Here is an 18,745-nt window from a genome sequence, read left to right on the forward strand (position 1 = left end):
TAGAAATATATTTTTATGAAATATCTTCATGAAAATTAAATTGAAGTTGGCATTGTATCAATCTAGAAATGCACTGCAGCTAAAGCCACATGTCTACCATGTTATATTTCAAATCTGAAGATAAGTCTAAAACTCTGTATTTAGTTAAATATTTTTCAAGATCATGTCTATGACTTTATTTTGATAAGACTAAAATTAGACTTACATTTTTAATTAAAGCAAAAGCATATTCAATTATACAATGCTGGAAAACATCAATTCTGTTGGTTGGTAGCCTTATTTCTCTGATGTTTCATTACACAATTTCTGATAAAATTCTATATTTCTTATTTCATAAAATGGAACAAATTGTCATGAAAATGTTTTGACAGTTAGAAATGGTATTGTGTTGAAACTGATACATTCAGTAATTTTTGTTTTGGAAAAGTGCAACAAAACGACGGTGACAGTGGAAATTTTTTTTTTTTTTTTTACCAGTGCGGTGGTAAAGGGCCAACCACTGACGATTGACACTGATTGTAAAAGGTCAGAAGAGCGAATTTTATCTTCCACACAAGATATGAATAGCTATTTGATGCTGTGCTGCCGAAGAAATGCGTTATACAAATAAACTTACCCTAACCCTAAACGTGTCCAACCAGCACAGACTGTGTAAACATTTTATTTGTGGTGAGATAAAGATTGGAACTAATGAGATGGTGTTTTTTCTCCTTCGCCATTCTAAAGGATGCGAATACAGGGATTAAAAGTGAACAAAAGAAAGTAACATTTATAATCCCCTCCTAAGGGGGACGCGAGTGAGGGTTTGGGAAAAGAAACAAGAGTTTCCATGTCCAGAAGAACAGGCTAATTCATGGAATAGGTTTTTGTTCAATTTGTGGAAAATCGGAAAACAGAATACTAAACCAACATATGACTTAATTATATTTTAAAGCCAATCCCTACACCTACCCCTACCCCTAACCCTACCTGTTAGGAGCACAGAACCTGATGACACAATTAGTGTGACAACAACAAACCACAAGCTACTCCTCACACAGTGCCTTCAAGATTAAAATTAGCACTAGAGATTGATTTGTTTGCTAGCCACCTTTTCAATCCTGCATGTAAATGCAGCTCACCGAACATGATGTAAAACTCTGTTTTTAATGATTCTTGACTGTTGTACAGTCTGACATTAGAGATCCCACAGTGACATGGCTTAAAGCTGTGATCATGCTCAGTTTCTATTCAGTTACTATTAATATTTTTGATTAATTTAATTAATAATGTATTTATTTTACAAGGAACAGGCAGTGCAGTTAAAGTTAGTTTTAGTTCACCCAAAAATGAAAATTCTGTCAGTAATTACTCACCCTCATGTTGTTCCAACCCCCTAAGACAGAACGTTGGCTCACTATTGGCCAGCATCACACACATGACCAGCATTGTCCAATAGTGAGCCTCCGCTCTGACGTACAACCCAGAAGCGCTGCGCTGTTACACTACGTGAACTCACTCAGGCCCACACAGAAGAACATGAATGAAGTCATTATTTTTGTTTGTTTTTGCGCACAAAAAGTATTCTGGTCGCTTGATAAACTGAAGGTTGAGCCACTGTAGACACTTGGACTATTTTAAACATTGTCTTTACTAACTTTCTGGGCCGGCAAGTTTCAATAACAGAGAAGCCTATGGAGGAGTGAGACAGCTCTCAGATTTAATCAGAAATATCTTAATTTGTGTTCTGAAGATGAACGAAAGTCTTACGGGGTTGGAACAACATGAGGGAGAGTAATTACTGACAGAATTTTCATTTTTGGGTGAACTAACCCTTTAAGTTAGGAGTAATGTAAAATTTGTAGTGGCCAAAAGGAGTAGATAACGGATATTAATATGCATGTGCATTTTGGCATTATTTTGCATTTGCATTTTTGCATTTGTCTGTGCATCCTGTATGAATTTTCTGTGATTTCTGCATCTCGATTACCTTTAATGTAATATTCCATCTATTATGCAGCCCCAGTGCTCAGAGCTACAGGAACACTTTTATTTTCATGCTCCATCATGTTTTCCTGTTAGACTCGTGTGCAGACAGAAGCGGGATGATGAGGCCAGGACACATCTATCTCTCTCTCTCTCTCTCTCTCTCTCTCTCTCTCTCTCTCTCTCTCTCTCTCTCTCTCTCTCTCTCTCTCTCTCTCTCTCTCTCTCTCTCTCTCTCTCTCTCTCTCTCTCTCTCTCTCTCTCTCTCTCTCTCTCTCTCTCTCTCTCTCTCTCTCTCTCTCTCTCTCTCTCTCTCCCCTAATCTCTCTCTCTCTCTGTCCTTTGACATTCAGTCAGTCAAACTGTATTTGTCTGATTCCTCCTGATTCATCGTTCTGGTCTTCCTCCATCTATGTGCTCATTGTTTTGCACTGTGATGTCAGTGGGAGTTTTTCATGTGGTTTTATTTTCCATCGATCGTGTCTCTCACTGTCTGATTGAATGATAGCAGGTCTTAGTGGAGCACCTCGTCTCACTCTTCTTCTGTTCACTGCTTTCTTATTAGCAGTCGGGTTTCCCCAACCCACGTCCCATTGCCTCCTACAGTCTGATTGATTCAGCTTATTCCCAGAATTGATTTCCTTCCTCTAAACCAAAAGAAAGCCCATTCAGATCTCATTAGTCCTGCAATTTAGATGGAATAGATAGTGAGAGAGCAACAGACACAACTGTAGAGTGAATTTTAAAGGGCTCATATCATAGTTTTTTTTCCCATTCCACTTATAATAGCATTCAAGTTTTGCAACAAAAACAATCATAATTTCGTTTTTTCATGACCATTTTCCTCCCTCTTTATGGAACGTTACTGGCCCAAATCAAAACATTCTAGTCTCTTTATATGGCTCGGCTCCCTCCTGTAAGTCTATCAGAACGTTTTGCCCATTTTATCACTAGGAAAATTATCGTAAGTCATTTCAGAAAAGTTATAGCACACCTCTCTTCAACAAGCTGCATCCTTTGAGATTCGGTTTGTTAAAATCCCTAATTCTCAATTTGAGTAACAGTATATGCTTGTCTTACACCACTTAAATAAGAACCAGTAAGGAATTTAATAATGAATGGTTGAAGCCAATAGCCTTGTGCGTAGCGCTCTGACACACTCGGGCAATCCGAGTTTGAATCCTTGTTGTATTTTCCCATTACACTCTCCCACTGCATTTCCTATCTGCTCTCTACACTGTCCTCTATAGAGATGTTTCTGCAGAAAATGCATTTGCAGTATTTGACCTTTAAGTAGCGCTTTAACCATAGACTTTTAGTAGTCTTATAGGACCTACAGTGCCTTGTGAATGTATTCATACCTCTTTTTTGTTATGCAGCCTTATGCTAAACTGCTTTAAATGACTTTTTTCACACATCAATCTACACTCCAGACACCATAATGACAAAGCAAAAAACAGATTTGTGATATTGAAAATCAGGGCCTCAAGACATTTTGGGTATGATGCTACAAGCTTTGCACATCTGTTACTTTTGATATGCAACAGTCTCAGCTTTCAAACTTTTTTGTAACGATTACGATATTCAAACAATAAAGGCTTTGTTTTGTCACTTTTTATTGTGGTGTGAAAGATTGATGTAACACCTCAGTTCAAGCAAAGCAGGAGCGCATGTGAACTGATAATCTCTTCCGCTTTACTAATAGTTACAGCACGAAATAAACATAAATGAACATCAGAAGGTACGTTGAAAGATATAGTGCAACTATATTGTGTCTTCACTGAGAAGAGGCTTGAGTCTGGCCAGTCTGCTGTAAAGCCCAGATCGGTGGAGTGTTGCTTTGGTGCGTGTCCTTCTGTAAGTTTCTCCCAACCTCTATATATGATCAGGGAGCTCGACCAGAGTGACCATCAGCTTCTTGGTCACCACTCTAACCAAGGTCCTTCTCCATCGATTGCTCAGTTTGGCCAGGACAGGTCTAGGAAGTGTCCTGGTTGTTACAATCTGCTTTCATTAAGGATTATGGAGGCTCCATGCTTTTTGTGAAACTTTGTAGTCTTCCCCAGATCTGTGTCTCGACACAGTGTGCTCTGCAGACAGTTCCTTTGACCTCATGGCTTGGTTTTTCTGATATGCATTTTCAGCTGTTAGACCTTTTATTGAGAGGTGTGTGCCTTTCCAGATCATGCCCATTCAATTGAATATGGCGCAGGCTAACTCCATCTGAAGTGTAAAACATCTCAAAGATGATCCAGCGAAATTGGAATGCTTCTGAGGTAAATTGCAATTGTCCCAAAAAAAGGGTATGAATACTTATGCAATTAATATATTTTTTTATTTTTTATTTTTAATAAATTTGCAAAATTATCACAAATATATGTTTTTCTTTGTCGTTATGGAGTGTAGATTGATGTAAAAAAAAACTTAAGCAGTTTAGCATAAGGCTGTAACAACAAAATGTAGAAATTTTTTTAAAGGAAACAAATACTTTTGCAAGGCACTGTATATAGGACCTATAGTTATCAGGCAAACTTATCAAAGCGAATTTTGATGAGTAGTAGTCAAACTTGCTTGGCCAATGGGCTAGATTTGACGGTTGCAGTCGTTGGATAATCGAAGAAAAAAATTAATTTAGGATATTTGTGCAACTTATGTAGACCTATATGCATTTATTATTTAGAACACATTCAAGCAGCATAGTAAACTTCAAGACATTTTCCTGTTGGCTACACGGCAGGCATACCACTACACCGTAGTTTTACACATTTAATAGGTGTATTTCATTGAATCTTGTTAAAAAAATGTTAGCCATAAAATAAAGTCAGGCTTAATTAAAGCAAGGTATAATCCACAGCTAGGTGTGCATGGCGTTTTAAAGCACAATGTGGAGGCAAATACCGGTAATTCATTGCAGGTCATTTGTCACATGCGATGCAGGTTCATGAGTTCACGCTTGACACGTTTGTGAAGTGTGTTGTAAGCGCTTTACGTTGTGAAGTGTGATGTTAGTGCTTTTGAGGCCATTAGCAAGCTTAAAATGTCTTGAAATTTTGCACACACGTCAGAACCATTGGCCATTAGGCCCGGGTAAGAGGAGCCACATGGGTGGGCAGGAGAATCTACAGCGCACCCTTTTGCACTGTACATAAAATTAGGCCATATATTGAACACAGTTATGCTCATAAGTTTTCCTAACCCTTGCAGAAAATACAAGGCAAAATAAGATTAAAATAAATAAAAAAAATATTTTTTTGTACTGTCCTGAATAAGCTGTTTCTCCAAACATAAGTTTACATATAGTCTAAAAGACAAAGTAATAACTTAATTTACACAAATGAAGAGGTTCGAAAGTTTGCATATCCTTGAATCTTAATACCGTGTCTTATTATCTGGATGGTCAGAGACTTGCATTTAAACTGCCTGCAGTTCTATATACAAATCCTCCAGGTCCTGCACATTCTTTGTTTTAGTTTTTTAGCATAATCTGCAAATTTGAACTCTTTACAACAGTGAATATATGGTTTTGAGATATATCTTTTCACACTAAGGACAACTGACGGACGAAATTTATTTTTTACTCTTTCATTGGAGTTTGTGCATGTAATGTTTTGATTCATGCATACATGCATTTTATAGATGCATTCAGAGCCTATAAAGTTTGATGAAAGTGACCTTTTTTTTAATTACATTGTTTAAACAAGAAATGCAATTTAGAGTTTACTTTGGTTTGAATGCACAGAGCAAATCGGTTGTTGGTTGTGTTGTATCTGTTGAATAATTAGCAATTGAGTTGCATAGTTTTGGGCCCTGTTTATGTACTGTAAATATACCACGTGAGTAGGTTCACACTACACAGCATTAGATGACAGATTATTTTCATATGTAATTAAAATGAATCGAATCAAGAGTATGTGAAACGAAACAGGAAAACTGTACTCTTGATGATACTCTATCCTAGGTTGTAGTGCGCTAGCCTTTCAAAGTAGACTCCTTTGACCGTGAGCGTGGAAAGACACATTAGTGGACTTTGTTTTCAAGCACTCAAGTCGCTCGCACATGCTCTGTTGTAAGCTAATTTATTCCCAAAGTATACTTCAGCCGTCCGTGGACTGTGCGTGTGACGTCATTTTCTTCATCAAGAGGGTCCGCGGACTTGAACGCTCATGGCCAAAGGAGTATACTTTGAAAGTGTAAATGTAATCTATTTAAAACAAATCAATTATTACAATGGCTGAAGTATACTTTGTGCTTAACTTACCGCCTCAAATGGCTTATTGTTTTAATAATCCATTATACTGTTTAAATGGTTATGAAAGTTATGAAAGGCTTCATAAAAACATCTGAAAAGTAGTGGGCTGTGCATTTCACACTTAAGCCTTCAGGGGTGTCCTACCTTAATGAATCCACCTCTTAATACCATCATTATGATGCCACAGCTATAAAAACCATCAATATTATATAGAAATGCAGTATAACAGGCCGTTGCATCACAGACAGGTATCTCATGCAGCGAGAATGAATGCTATTACTAAAGCAAGAAACCCAATTAACACAATTCAACATGTCTCCTTTCACTGCAGCCGCAGCTGCGCCACATAGCCTACATCGTCTCTAGCAGAAGCATCCGCTCTCGGTTTTTCCATGCATTTTTGTAGTACCTTTTGAGTTCTCCGAGCACGGAAACCCCAGGGATTACGGTTTTCCCGGGGATTTGAAATTAAGGCAAATTGTGTGTTTTTGTGCAAATTCTACAGGAAAGAAAACGCAAAAGCATAAATGGCTCTTGAAAACTGGTTTTGAACAATTAAAAGTATGACATACATTTCTTTAAGGTGATATATACAAAGTATTTTTCATTAAAAATCATTTAAACCCACATTTATTTATTTTAAAATCACGGTTTTAATAGTATGAAAATGTTGAAAATAATATAATAATACTGAAAATGAAAAAAAAGAAGAATTTTTTATCATAAATTTACAATAAAAAAAAAAAAATCATATCAAATCATATTCAGCACAGAAAAAACGGGGCCCGGGTTAGCCAGAGTTAACTGTATAAGCAAATGTAGGCTAAATACAATGCATATATAGTCTACTCACCAAAACTACTGATTATTTGTACTCAAAATCCATCCTCCTTTCTTTCCTTAAGAAGACTTCAATTACACTGTTGTACAGGTTATCTGTGCAATGCATTTCAGTTCCAACAATAAGTCCCTTTCTATCGCCATCAAGGCTAATGCTGAAAGTCGAGTCTGTTGAGAGTCTGTTCTGTCGAGTCTTATTTCTGGCATAGGTTTTAATTCTCTTTAGGGCTGAGAGTGTCCACTCGACAGAAGCCGTGGACACAGGGACAGTCAGCGCCAAACATGACGATGTGTACAGCTGGCCCATGCTCTCACAGGGTTTTCTGCTGAGGGAAAATCAAGGAGATCAGCTGGACTTTTGCCTTCAAAATCAGTCATGGCATACATTACAGTCAGTTCTGTTTTTAGCCGGGACAGATCGAACAGTGTTCCGTGACTCTGCGTTAAGTATGTAAGTATGGGGTCGAGGAGGGAGACAAACATACATTTTTCATGGTCTTGAAATCTATTCCGTATCTGGCAAAGAATGTGGTCCAGAACAGTGCTGTGGAGTTGGTGGTAGTATGCACAAAACTCCTACACCCTTGCCAGACAGAATAGTACATCCAATGTTTTGCTCTGTAGTATTGCAAAAAGCACATCTGAATACTCAAAAATCCCATTAAATGTGTGAAGCAAAAAATAAAACTCAAAATCATTCAAATGTGCATTAAATGCATCAGCACAGAGTCCTCATCATACTCATCATGATGTTCCAGTATGTGGTGAAACAGCTTCTTTAGGGCATCTCTCTTCTCAAAAACTGTACTGACCAATCTTGATGTGTATTGCCACCTCGCTGGCAAATTTCGTCCAGTATTTGCATGCGCCTAGGGGATCTGGGGTAAAATGCAGCTAGGCCATTTAGGTGGGCAAAAAATATCTTGCATTAAGCTTTGATGCCCCTTGACTCAGTACTAAATTCAGTCGATGTGCATAGCAGTGTATTAGTAAGGCCATAGGTGCCCTCTCCTTAACTTTAGATGACATGACCGGTGCGCCATCAAAACACTGTGCCACAACTTTATCTAGACATTCATATTCCTCCAAGAAACTGACAATAAGAGCAGCAATGTCATCGGCTCGCTTGCCACTTGTAACCTCTTCAAATCTGACAAGTCACATAACAGTGCGAGCTGCGCTGCATTACTCGTCTGTCGTCTCGTCCACCATATCAGCGACAAATGGTGCTTTATTAATCTCCTTTTTATCTCTTCTCCCATCTCTTCAGCAATGCCATTAATCAGGTCGTTTTGTATTTTGCCTGACGTCCCACAAAACACTTTGTTCGTGGACAGGTGGTAATGTAAGTCTGTGTTGTTTTCAGCAAGAAAAGAAAGAAGCTCCAAATAGTTGCTTCTATTTCTGGATCCAGCGCTTTCATCGTGTCCCCGAAACGAAAGTTCTTGTTGACCCAAAGATATGACACAATCTATCAATATTTACAATAGTTCACTATTTTTCTTCACCTTTTCGTTGTGGAGCTCCATTTCCCTGCGCACCTGTTCATTGAGCTGTAGATCCACTCAGGTTTCCCCAAACGTTTTCAAAAGCGCAGTTGCTTGTAAATATCCAGCTGTGCTTTGGTGTCTCACTGCTGCCTTGGTTGGACAACTCAAGTTTGCAAACCCAGTGTGGCTCCAAACACCAAGTCGATCGACTGCAAATAACAGGCATTCCCAGCAATACAATTTGCAGTACTCCTCGGAGGCTCCCGAGCCATGGCTACCGCTCGCAGTTACTGCATTGAAAGTGACGGGTAAAGCCTTTCCCTGGCTGGGACAGGCTTGCTAGCTTCGGGGTTGGTTGACCTTTCCTCACAATATCCAGCTTTTCTTGAAAAGTCCATCTTGAAAATGGCTTTAAGCGGTCTGCGACCAAATCAATTTCTTCTCCTCTGTCAGCCATTGTGGTTTGAAAATAAAAACAGCGGTATTTAACTGCTGCATTAATATATTTCTATCTTGTACAGTTCGCTACAGATGCGGTTTGCTTGCTCTGAATACCAGTAATAGTACGCGCTCTGACCATCCAATCAAAGGACGTGAAAGGGCAGACGTTATTGTAAGCCCTGCTAGATGGCCACGGTGTCACCATCTCGAAATCTGATTGATTATCTGATTGGTTAAAGCGCACAGTTTCATTGCCATTCATTTTTAAGACACAGGCGCCCGCACTATTGATTCTGAAGGCCTCAAGGCAGATTTCTTTGACCCTGGCAACACATGATGTCTGAAATATGATTGGATAAAAGCTCTAACATAAACACACACTTTACTATGAAAGTAAGAGAATAGACTATTGGGAATAATTTAATACACATTCTTGGAAAACGTATATTACAATGCAAGTCAGGGATTCTGATAGTGTTTAGGCCACCAGAGAAGGCCTCGCTGGCCCCGATGGGCTGCCACTGTTCCCTAAATAGGGAACTAAACACTACGTTAGTAGCTTACGCTTTGGGAGCACCGCGGTTGTGTGCATCCTTGGGTAAATCTCTCTTCCACAATCTCCTCCATCTCCTGCAATACAGTAAACTCTATTACCATCCAGTTATTTTCATGAACGGATATTATTCTGAATTGCTTACCTGTTTTTACCATCTTCCCATCTGCTGCATTAAAGTCTATCCTTATTTCTACTAAACATCTGTCTGAGTCTGATACTCCGTAACACATGGGCTCAACAAAATACCCTGAAAGACCATCTAAGACCGCTGACAGGTCCCAAGAAGGAACAGTCACAGGATAGAAAGGTCTCAACCGTCTCGTCCCGTGCATAAAACTAGAAACAAGTGAATGTTTACCCAAAGACATATTCCCTTAAAGACAGACCAGACTTTGGAGGGTGGCATGAAGAAGGGCAAATACGCTTCAGTGGTTTAACAACAGACTCCGTTGGGGATCGGGAGCACGATGGAGCATTGGAGCTCTTTGACTGCCTCAGGGTTCAAACCAGCTCCTTCATCCATGTGTTTGAGAATATCTCTGCACTACCAGCTGCCATGTTAGAGTTCCCAATCCTGCAAGGTTTTGATGGCATTTGAGGCCGCAACTCACAGGAAGAAGCCGGCGAACTTATCCTCGATTCCTGGTATGCTAACATACATCTGGTGCACTGAAAATGTTTCATTGGTGAAGTCAGAGGCAGCTGCATTAGTAGTATACCAGTCTGCTTCTAAGATCTTGCACTTTGCCACAAGGAGAATGTGAAATGCAGCTGCTGAAGTACAAATAATAGCAATGAAATAACTTTGAAGAAAGCACAGGCCATATAAATATCTTCTTAAAGAAGAAATCTAAGGCGTGATGACGTGGATATACAATACAATGGATTGGCGTGTCTATACAGGCTTCAGACAATCGCTACCACCCATAGAATCAGCTACTATCGCAGCATCGAAGTGAACCTATCAAAGGGAACATAATGTCTGTGTATTTTTAGATGTAATCATTATTTTTTTCAATTCACTCTGCCCACTCTGTTACAAACTCTTTTGTAAACACGGATGATAGTCGGGTCAGCCTTGACTTTGGGTTTTAATGATGCTGTCGCTGTGGGTAGTGTGTATTTTTTCCTCGTTATGGAATAAAGCCTCATATCTGTCCTCTTTTTTTTCTCTTCGCAAGCCGAAGGCCACACAAGCTCGAGGGCCCTTTTCAGACACAACTTCTTTCTGTTGCGTAAAATAGACAAAGTGGTTGTTAAAAAAGAACAAGAGTGTGTGTGAGAGAGCAAGAGCATGCTTGTGTTCTTCTGAATGCGCATGTGGGAGTGAAGAATGAGAGACTTAGCTTAGGGGACACTGTTATGGATGACCACAGTTTCTCAGGACCACACACCTGACCAATCCCACGCTCGCTGCCAACCACATACTCCCTGCCAACCCTGACTTACTTCGTGCTCTTTTAGTTCCAGACAAATCCTTTAATCATGATTTTTCTGTCTTGCACTTCCTTTGCTCTGGCATTTTAAGCCTGATAATTTTAAAATGTCCATACAAATAACTAGGGAGTCTGCATGAATATTTTCTCATGCATGCTGTTCAGGCCGGCTTCTTTTTTTGGAGTTATGTGGTCAAATGTGACAGAGAAATATTTATTGAGATTCACCCCATATGATTTTGACTGATTTTTATCATATATTAAATATATGTGCATTACTATAAGTGTGCTTTGTTGTTTCATTTATTTTTACAAAATGAAACAATTAATAAATGTTTCTGCATGCCAAAGATGCTATACATTGGGATTAACGTGTTTAACCTGAGACATTCCTTCAACCAAACTCAGGTCATGTTCACACAGCAACAATATACAGTTGTCAGTCCTGGATGAATTCAGTAAAAAAGTGTCCCGATCAACCCTGAATTCACCCTAAGTTTCGTTGCTAGTGGTCGCTTATTCAAAACTATAACAATATGAGCGTGAATGAGCTTGGATTCCGTGGAATCATGGGAGTCGTCGTCTTCACCTCCACAGCTGAATGAAAGCAATCCGATGGGACTCAGGCAGAAATCATGTTTCATTGATGAGCTAATGTATTAAAGTGTTATTAATGTTACTGTGGTATAAATCAGGGCGAAGAGAGCCGGTGGAGCGATTTGCTAATAAGAGACAGATACCTGTGTGACACATCGGCCTCGAGTCCCATGGGATGACGACAGTGAAGGGCGAGAGAGGACCAGGCCTGGGATATTTTACATTGCTGTTTTAGACCCTGTCCACACGAACATTGGTATTTTCATAACCTCAGCTTTTGCTGTGCGGTTTGACCGTTCGTCCACACGCAAATGCAGTATCAGGTCACTGAAACCGAACCTTTTTAAAAACTCCTGTCAGGGTGAATATTTTCAGAAACTCCGGTTGCTGTGTTGTCGTGTAGACGGTGAAACCGGAGATCGTGCTGTTAACTTCTTTGTTTGACGTCAGATTGTGCCCCGGTATCTCCTTTGTTTACATGAGGCGAGTCTGTGCAATGGCGGATCTTGCCAAAATTTTGCTGCTAATAACTGTGCTAACAGGGCTTATCACATGTATAAAGATACGCACAGTTCTCCCATTATATTGCAGAACAGAGGCGTCAGAAATGCAATACTACGCAGGACACCGCTTATGACAACACGTTAGCCTACCGGAACGGGTAATATCCTTTATTCAGGCTTCTGATTGGCCAACGTGGCTTTACGGTTAGGGTTATATCACCACCTGTTGGTTTGGTAAGCTCTTGACAGCACTTCATGGCATGTTTTCGTGTTTTCATGTGGACAGAGATTTTTATAAACCGTACTTGTGTGGACGAGAAAAACTCTGTGTACGTGTAAACTAGGCTTTAATTATGCTTATGTGCCGCAGTCGGCCGCTGGCGCTCCTCTCATTTTGTTGTTTGTCTATTGCGATTAAAGTTACATTTAACGTTTGCCGGTTCCCGCCTTCTTCCTACTTCACCTTCGGAAATCGAAGGTAATGACGCAATGAGGAGAGATCGTACACTGGTTAAAATAGCTGATTTCTCTGGATTGTAACATTGTTGGAAACGTTTGGGATAATGTACAGTGGGGAGAACAAGTATTTGATACACTGTCGATTTTGCAGGTTTTCCTACTTACAAAGCATGTAGAAGTCTGTAATTTTTATCATAGCTCTTCAACTGTGAGTGACGGAATCTAAAACAAAAATCCAGAAAATCACATTGTATGATTTTTAAGTAATTAATTTACATTTTATTGCATGACATAAGTATTTGATCACCTACCAACCAGTAAGAATTCCGGCTCTCACAGACATTTTTGTTTAAGAAGCCCTCCTGTTCTCCACTCATTACCTGTATTAACTGCACCTGTTTGAACTAGTTACCTGTATAAAAGACACCTGTCCACACACTCAATCAAACAGACTCCAACCTCTCCACAATGGCCAAGACCAGAGAGCTGTGTAAGGACAACAGGGATAAAATTGTAGACCTGCACAAGGCTGGGATGGGCTACAGGACAATAGGCAAGCAGCTTGGTGAGAAGGCAACAACTGTTGGCGCAATTATTAGAAAATGGAAGAAGTTCAAGATGACGGTCAGTCTCCCTCGGTCTGGGGCACCATGCAAGATCACACCTCGTGGGGCATCAATGATCATGAGGAAGGTGAGGGATCAGCCCAGAACTACACGGCAGGACCTGGTCAATGAGCTGAAGAGAGCTGGGACCACAGTCTCAAAGAAAACCATTAGTAACACACTACGCCATCATGGATTAAAATCCTGCAGCGCACGCAAGGTCCCCTGCTCAAGCCAGCGCATGTCCAGGCCCGTCTGAAGTTTGCCAATGACCATCTGGATGATCCAGAGGAGGAATGGGAGAAGTTCATGTGGTCTGATGAGACAAAAATAGAGCTTTTTGGTCTAAACTCCACTCGCCGTGTTTGGAGGAAGAAGAAAGATGAGTACAACCCCAAGAACACCATCCCAACCGTGAAGCATGGAGGTGGAAACATCATTCTTTGGGGATGCTTTTCTGCAAAGGGGACAGGACGAGTGCACCGTATTGAGGGGAGGATGGATGGGGCCATGTATCGCAAGATCTTGGCCAACAACCTCCTTACCTCAGAAAGAGCATTGAAGATGGGTCATGGCTGTGTCTTCCAGCATGACAACGACCCGAAACACACAGCCAGGGCAACTAAGGAGTGGCTCTGTAAGAAGCATCTCAAGGTCCTGGAGTGGCCTAGCCAGTCTCCAGACCTGAACCCAATAGAAAATCTTTGGAGGGAACTGAAAGTCCGTATTGCCCAGCGACAGCCCCGAAACCTGAAGGATCTGGAGAAGGTCTGTATGGAGGAGTGGGCTAAAATCCCTGCTGCTGTGTGTGCAAACCTGGTCAAGAACTACAGGAAACATATAATCTCTGTAATTGCAAACAAAGGTTTCTGTACCAAATATTAAGCTCTGCTTTTCTGATGTATCAAATACTTATGTCATGCAATAAAATGCAAATTAATTACTTAAAAATCATACAATGTGATTTTCTGGATTTTTGTTTTAGATTCCATCTCTCACAGTTGAAGAGTACCTATGATAAAAATTACAGACCTCTACATGCTTTGTAAGTGGGAAAACCTGCAAAATCAGCAGTGTATCAAATACTTGTTCTCCCCACTGTAAGTACTCAAGTCAACAAAATATATAACACTGTGCTAGTGGTTTTTGGATATTTTAATACACAAATCCTACATATTGTGCCTTTAATAATAATAATAATAATAATAAAAAAAGGAATGGTCACACAGTATCGAAACCGAAATTAATCTTGAGGTGCCTAACGATTCCCAGCCTTACTCAAATGACTGCACTTTTCAGTGTCTTCTATATCAGATGTCCTCAAAAGTTAAATAACCACTAACACTACTTTCAGTCAGGAGAAACACCACACTGCTTCTGTTCTGACTGCTTGGGATTCTATTGCAAGAATATTACATGCCATATACAACTAGGCAAGATGAATGTTGTTAATAGCTGTTTTTACATAGTTTTTTTATTGTTGTTGGTTTTTTGTTTGTTCTAGAAACAATTTTGCATTTCTTTGTTCTCATTTCTTTTTTTTCATTCATGTATTTTGAAAGCAACTGGATCACAGCATGTGTAATTTATACATGCTTTTGTTTGTTTCATCTACGGCTCTCCCAGAGACAACATTAGTGTGTGTCAGGGTTGTTATGTACCAGTTTTCAGAGGGAGAAATGATAATTTCCTGGGCTGCAACAACAAAATAAAATTGATAATAAACGATAATGGGAAAAACGAACAATGAAAATCGATTGAGTCTGCACGCTGTGCATGGAAAACATCCGCCAGTCACTTTACTTTACAGTCGTGAAAAAAGCATTGCCATGGACACATCTGTACTGGTTCATTTTCTGTTTCATGTAATTACTCTCACATGACAGGCAGTGCATTTATCATTTATAGACACACACGCATATATAATGTTAAGAGGAATGAAGTGGACAAAAAGAGCATACAAACCTATTAAAACTAATGTAATGGCAAATTCCGTCTTCACTTAAATGTCACATGATCCTTTGGAAATTATTTTAGTATGCTGATTTACTGCTCAAGAAACATTATTTCTTATTTTTGAAAACATTCTGCTTAACATTTCTGTGGAAACTGCGATACATATTTTTTTCCAGGATTATTCAATGAATAGAAAGTTCAAAAGAACAGCATTTCTTTGAAATATGAAACTTTTGTAACGTTATAAATGTCTTTGCTGTAACTTTTGATCAATTTAATGCATCCTTGCTAAATGAATGCATGTAAATCACACCACCAGCAACAATGCTAAATCAAGACATAGTGATAATTATCCAACCCCATACATGCAGACACTGGCAATATCAACAGCTCAAGTGTCGATTGCTGTATTTCACATGGAATTAAAAAACAAAACAACAATTGTGCTTCCACTCATTATTCCAAATGAATAGATTGAGTTTCACAAACAAATGTAAAGAGAATCACAAAAATGTATCAAATTCACAAATAAATAGATTAAGATCCACAAACTAATGTAAAGAGTTTCACAAAAAATTATAAAACTCATAAATAAATAATATGAGATTTGCAAATTAAAAATATATATATTTACAAATGTGTTCTGTGTTACAAACACAACTCTGCCTGGCATTTATTTGTGAACCGCTTTCTGTGCATTTGTAAATCGCTGCAAATCAATTTATTTGGAATAATGCAACAATTCTAACCCCATACTTTATCTCTTTATGAACTTTTTGAAGCCTCAAGGTTGTAGTTACGTAGCTGTCAATGGAGGGACAGAATCTCTCTTTTATTTCATTAAAAGATCTTTATTTGTGTTCTGAAGATGAACGAAAGTCTTATGGGTTTGGAACGACATGAGAGTGAGTAAATGATGAAAGAATTTTCATCATTTTCAAAAGATCAAGTTGTCAGATAGTGACGACACCAATTACCCCACAGCAATTGACTACGCAAGACCATTTACCATTGAACACCTTTGGATAAAGATGCATGGTGATCTGATTTGTGTTGTAGAATTGTATGCAAAAGCTGGTTGGGCCATGGATAAACACTGAAGCAGGATAAATTGATGTTTTAAAAGTGACCTGACTAAGTGTGTGTGTGTTTGTTTGCAGGGCTGAAGCAGTGACTCTTAATGACTGTCTCCAGCTGTCATATCTGCCATCTAAGAGGAACCACATGCTGCTGTTGTACCCCAGAGAAATCCTCGTCCTAGACCTGGAGCTCAGTCAAACCGTTGGAGTGGTTGCCATCGAGCGCTCCGGAGTGCCTTTTATACAGGTGTGTGTGTGAGCGAATGTAATAGACTGCATGCTTTAATAGAATGGGTACTTTTTTTAATTTTGATAAAGTGATTTTTTTTGTGTTTTAATGTTTAACTACATTGTGCCATATGAAAAAACAGATACAAGGATCTCGGTACAGTACACACAAGGCCTAAAACTAATTTTTTGCCACGCCTGCCACAAAAGTTTTTAAATTTCTTTTTTTTATCAGCCATGACACAAAAACAGGCAGTTATGACACCAAACACTTGTAAATACCAGTGAAAATTCACATTCCTCTATTCCAATTTGATACCACAGCTAAAACTACTAGCTTAACTAATATAAATTTAATAGCCTACATTTTTAAAGACAAGAAAACAGTCAGTAATAAAATAAGAACAAACAATCAAATTAAAAGCACAAATAAATACAATACATACAAATAAAATAAACAGTGCTCTTCAGCCAGGTCTAATAGTTTTCAGGTACCGAAATTAAATAAAGTAGGCTAATCAAATAAATAACAGTGCATAGTCTTCAGTTCAAGAGCAGTGAGTGTTTTTTCTTTGTCCTTTGTTGTTTGGTTAACATTAAAAATGCAGGATTATTAGGATGCTGTCACTTTAAGACCGAATGCACGCACGGATAATGTGTTTTGTGTTTGCATTCACTTAAGACATAACAAACTATGTTTACTAGGATACTCGCCGAGACAGGCATTTTTTTACATAACTGTTACTCGCCAACTGGCGACTGACACCATTTCATACAGTCGCCAATGCACTTGGCGAGTGTAAATTTTAGGCCCTGAGTACACACATTTACACAAATAAACCAAAAATGAACCAAAACCTTGAATCAAAAACATCTCAGTGCAAGACACATCAATTTCTTTGCTTGTCGTGCACCATAAACACTGTGGTGGCTGTTAGACACTGTAGACACTCATGCCACACAGATAGTGCTTCTCACATGAAGAGCATGGGAGACGTGATTATTTCTCCTTATGCTAAACACGAGTAGAAATGCTTAAAGAGACACAGAGACTCCTTGACTCTGACACCTCATTTACGGCACTCATTCAAGCAGATAGAGAAGCACTTATCAGAGATACTGACATACAGACAGAATAATATTGTCACTATAAATATGGGCGAAGCGGTGGCTTCTGTGGTGGCTAAGCCCAAATACGGCTAGAGTGCTCAATGTGGAAAACATTAACCCAAATACATCACTGCTCCCGGAAAAAGCCCCCACAAAAATACTACCTGCAACTGCAGATATCAATAAGCTGATAACTCGAGCAGCAGCATGGGAACACTGCGGATAGATACCTAACAACAGTTTTTGAGTAGTATGGAATTTCAAAGTCAATACCGAGCCAAGTGTAACTGTATAAGGAGTAAGTAAGAAGGCAAAGCTTTATATATATATTGCACCTTTTAAAAACATTGTTTAACCCTTGTGTTATGTTGGAATTCTGTGTACTCCCCTTATGGTTCGGGTCAAATTGACCCTAACTGGATTCAATACAATTCCTCAAAAATCACACTATGAAAAACAACAAAGATTCAGGTACAAACTGTAAACTTTTAATATCAACATTTGTCAAATATTCCAAAAAATATATATCTGAAGATATGATTTAATGAAAATGTTTTTTAACCATTTTTTAAAACTGTTTTGTTTTGACAAAATTTGAATATACATTATATTTATATATATTTGCATATACCTTTTTTTTTTACTTTTTTTTTTTTTTTGCTTAGAACATCATAACTGAACAATTAATCAATTAATCTGAGCTCATTTTTCCTGCTGTCTATGTCGAAGTCTCAAGATATTTCAGATATCTTGAATATATAAATGAGAGCTTATTTTACTATCTGTGTCTGTCAAAGATTTTCATTTGTAATTTGCAATTAATTCTGAACACCATGATTTAGCTTTTTCAAGTGTGTTTGGTTTGGGTTAGAGCACTTTTAGATACACTTACACTTTAGAAGTGGAGTTGATGCCCTGACATACATAAAATAAATGTTTTTATTTTGTGTCTGTACAGTTGCTTTTGAATAGCTGCCTATGATGGTCAAATTGAACATCACAAACGTAATAGTAATTTTGTTTGTATATGTCAAAAAAAAAAAAAAAAAAAAAAAAACACCAGCATGTTGAAACTTTGCATGCATGTTCATGATGATAAATGTGAAAAAGTCACAAAATCAGGTAGCTTGAAAAAATAAATGATAGGTAATTTTTACCATCTGTGGCTGACAAAATATTTTTCTGTATTGAAATAAGTGTGGAAAACCTAATCTACCCAAACCTAAACACG

The 18,745-nt window shown here is 38.6% G+C and overlaps 1 protein-coding gene across 1 annotated transcript in view; it reads left to right on the forward strand.

Moving 5' to 3' along the window:
- wdr11 (WD repeat domain 11) overlaps positions 1 to 18,745 on the forward strand; it is a 104,460-nt gene that overhangs the window by 17,317 nt on the left and 68,398 nt on the right. Inside the window, exon 6 of the mRNA XM_079855097.1 lies at positions 16,258 to 16,423. Coding sequence (XP_079711223.1) covers positions 16,258 to 16,423 — 166 coding nt within the window. The remainder of the gene's footprint in view (positions 1 to 16,257; positions 16,424 to 18,745) is intronic.

The sequence above is a fragment of the Squalius cephalus genome (assembly GCF_949319135.1).
Source record: "Squalius cephalus genome assembly, chromosome: 21".
Taxonomy (NCBI): Eukaryota; Metazoa; Chordata; class Actinopteri; order Cypriniformes; family Leuciscidae; genus Squalius; species Squalius cephalus.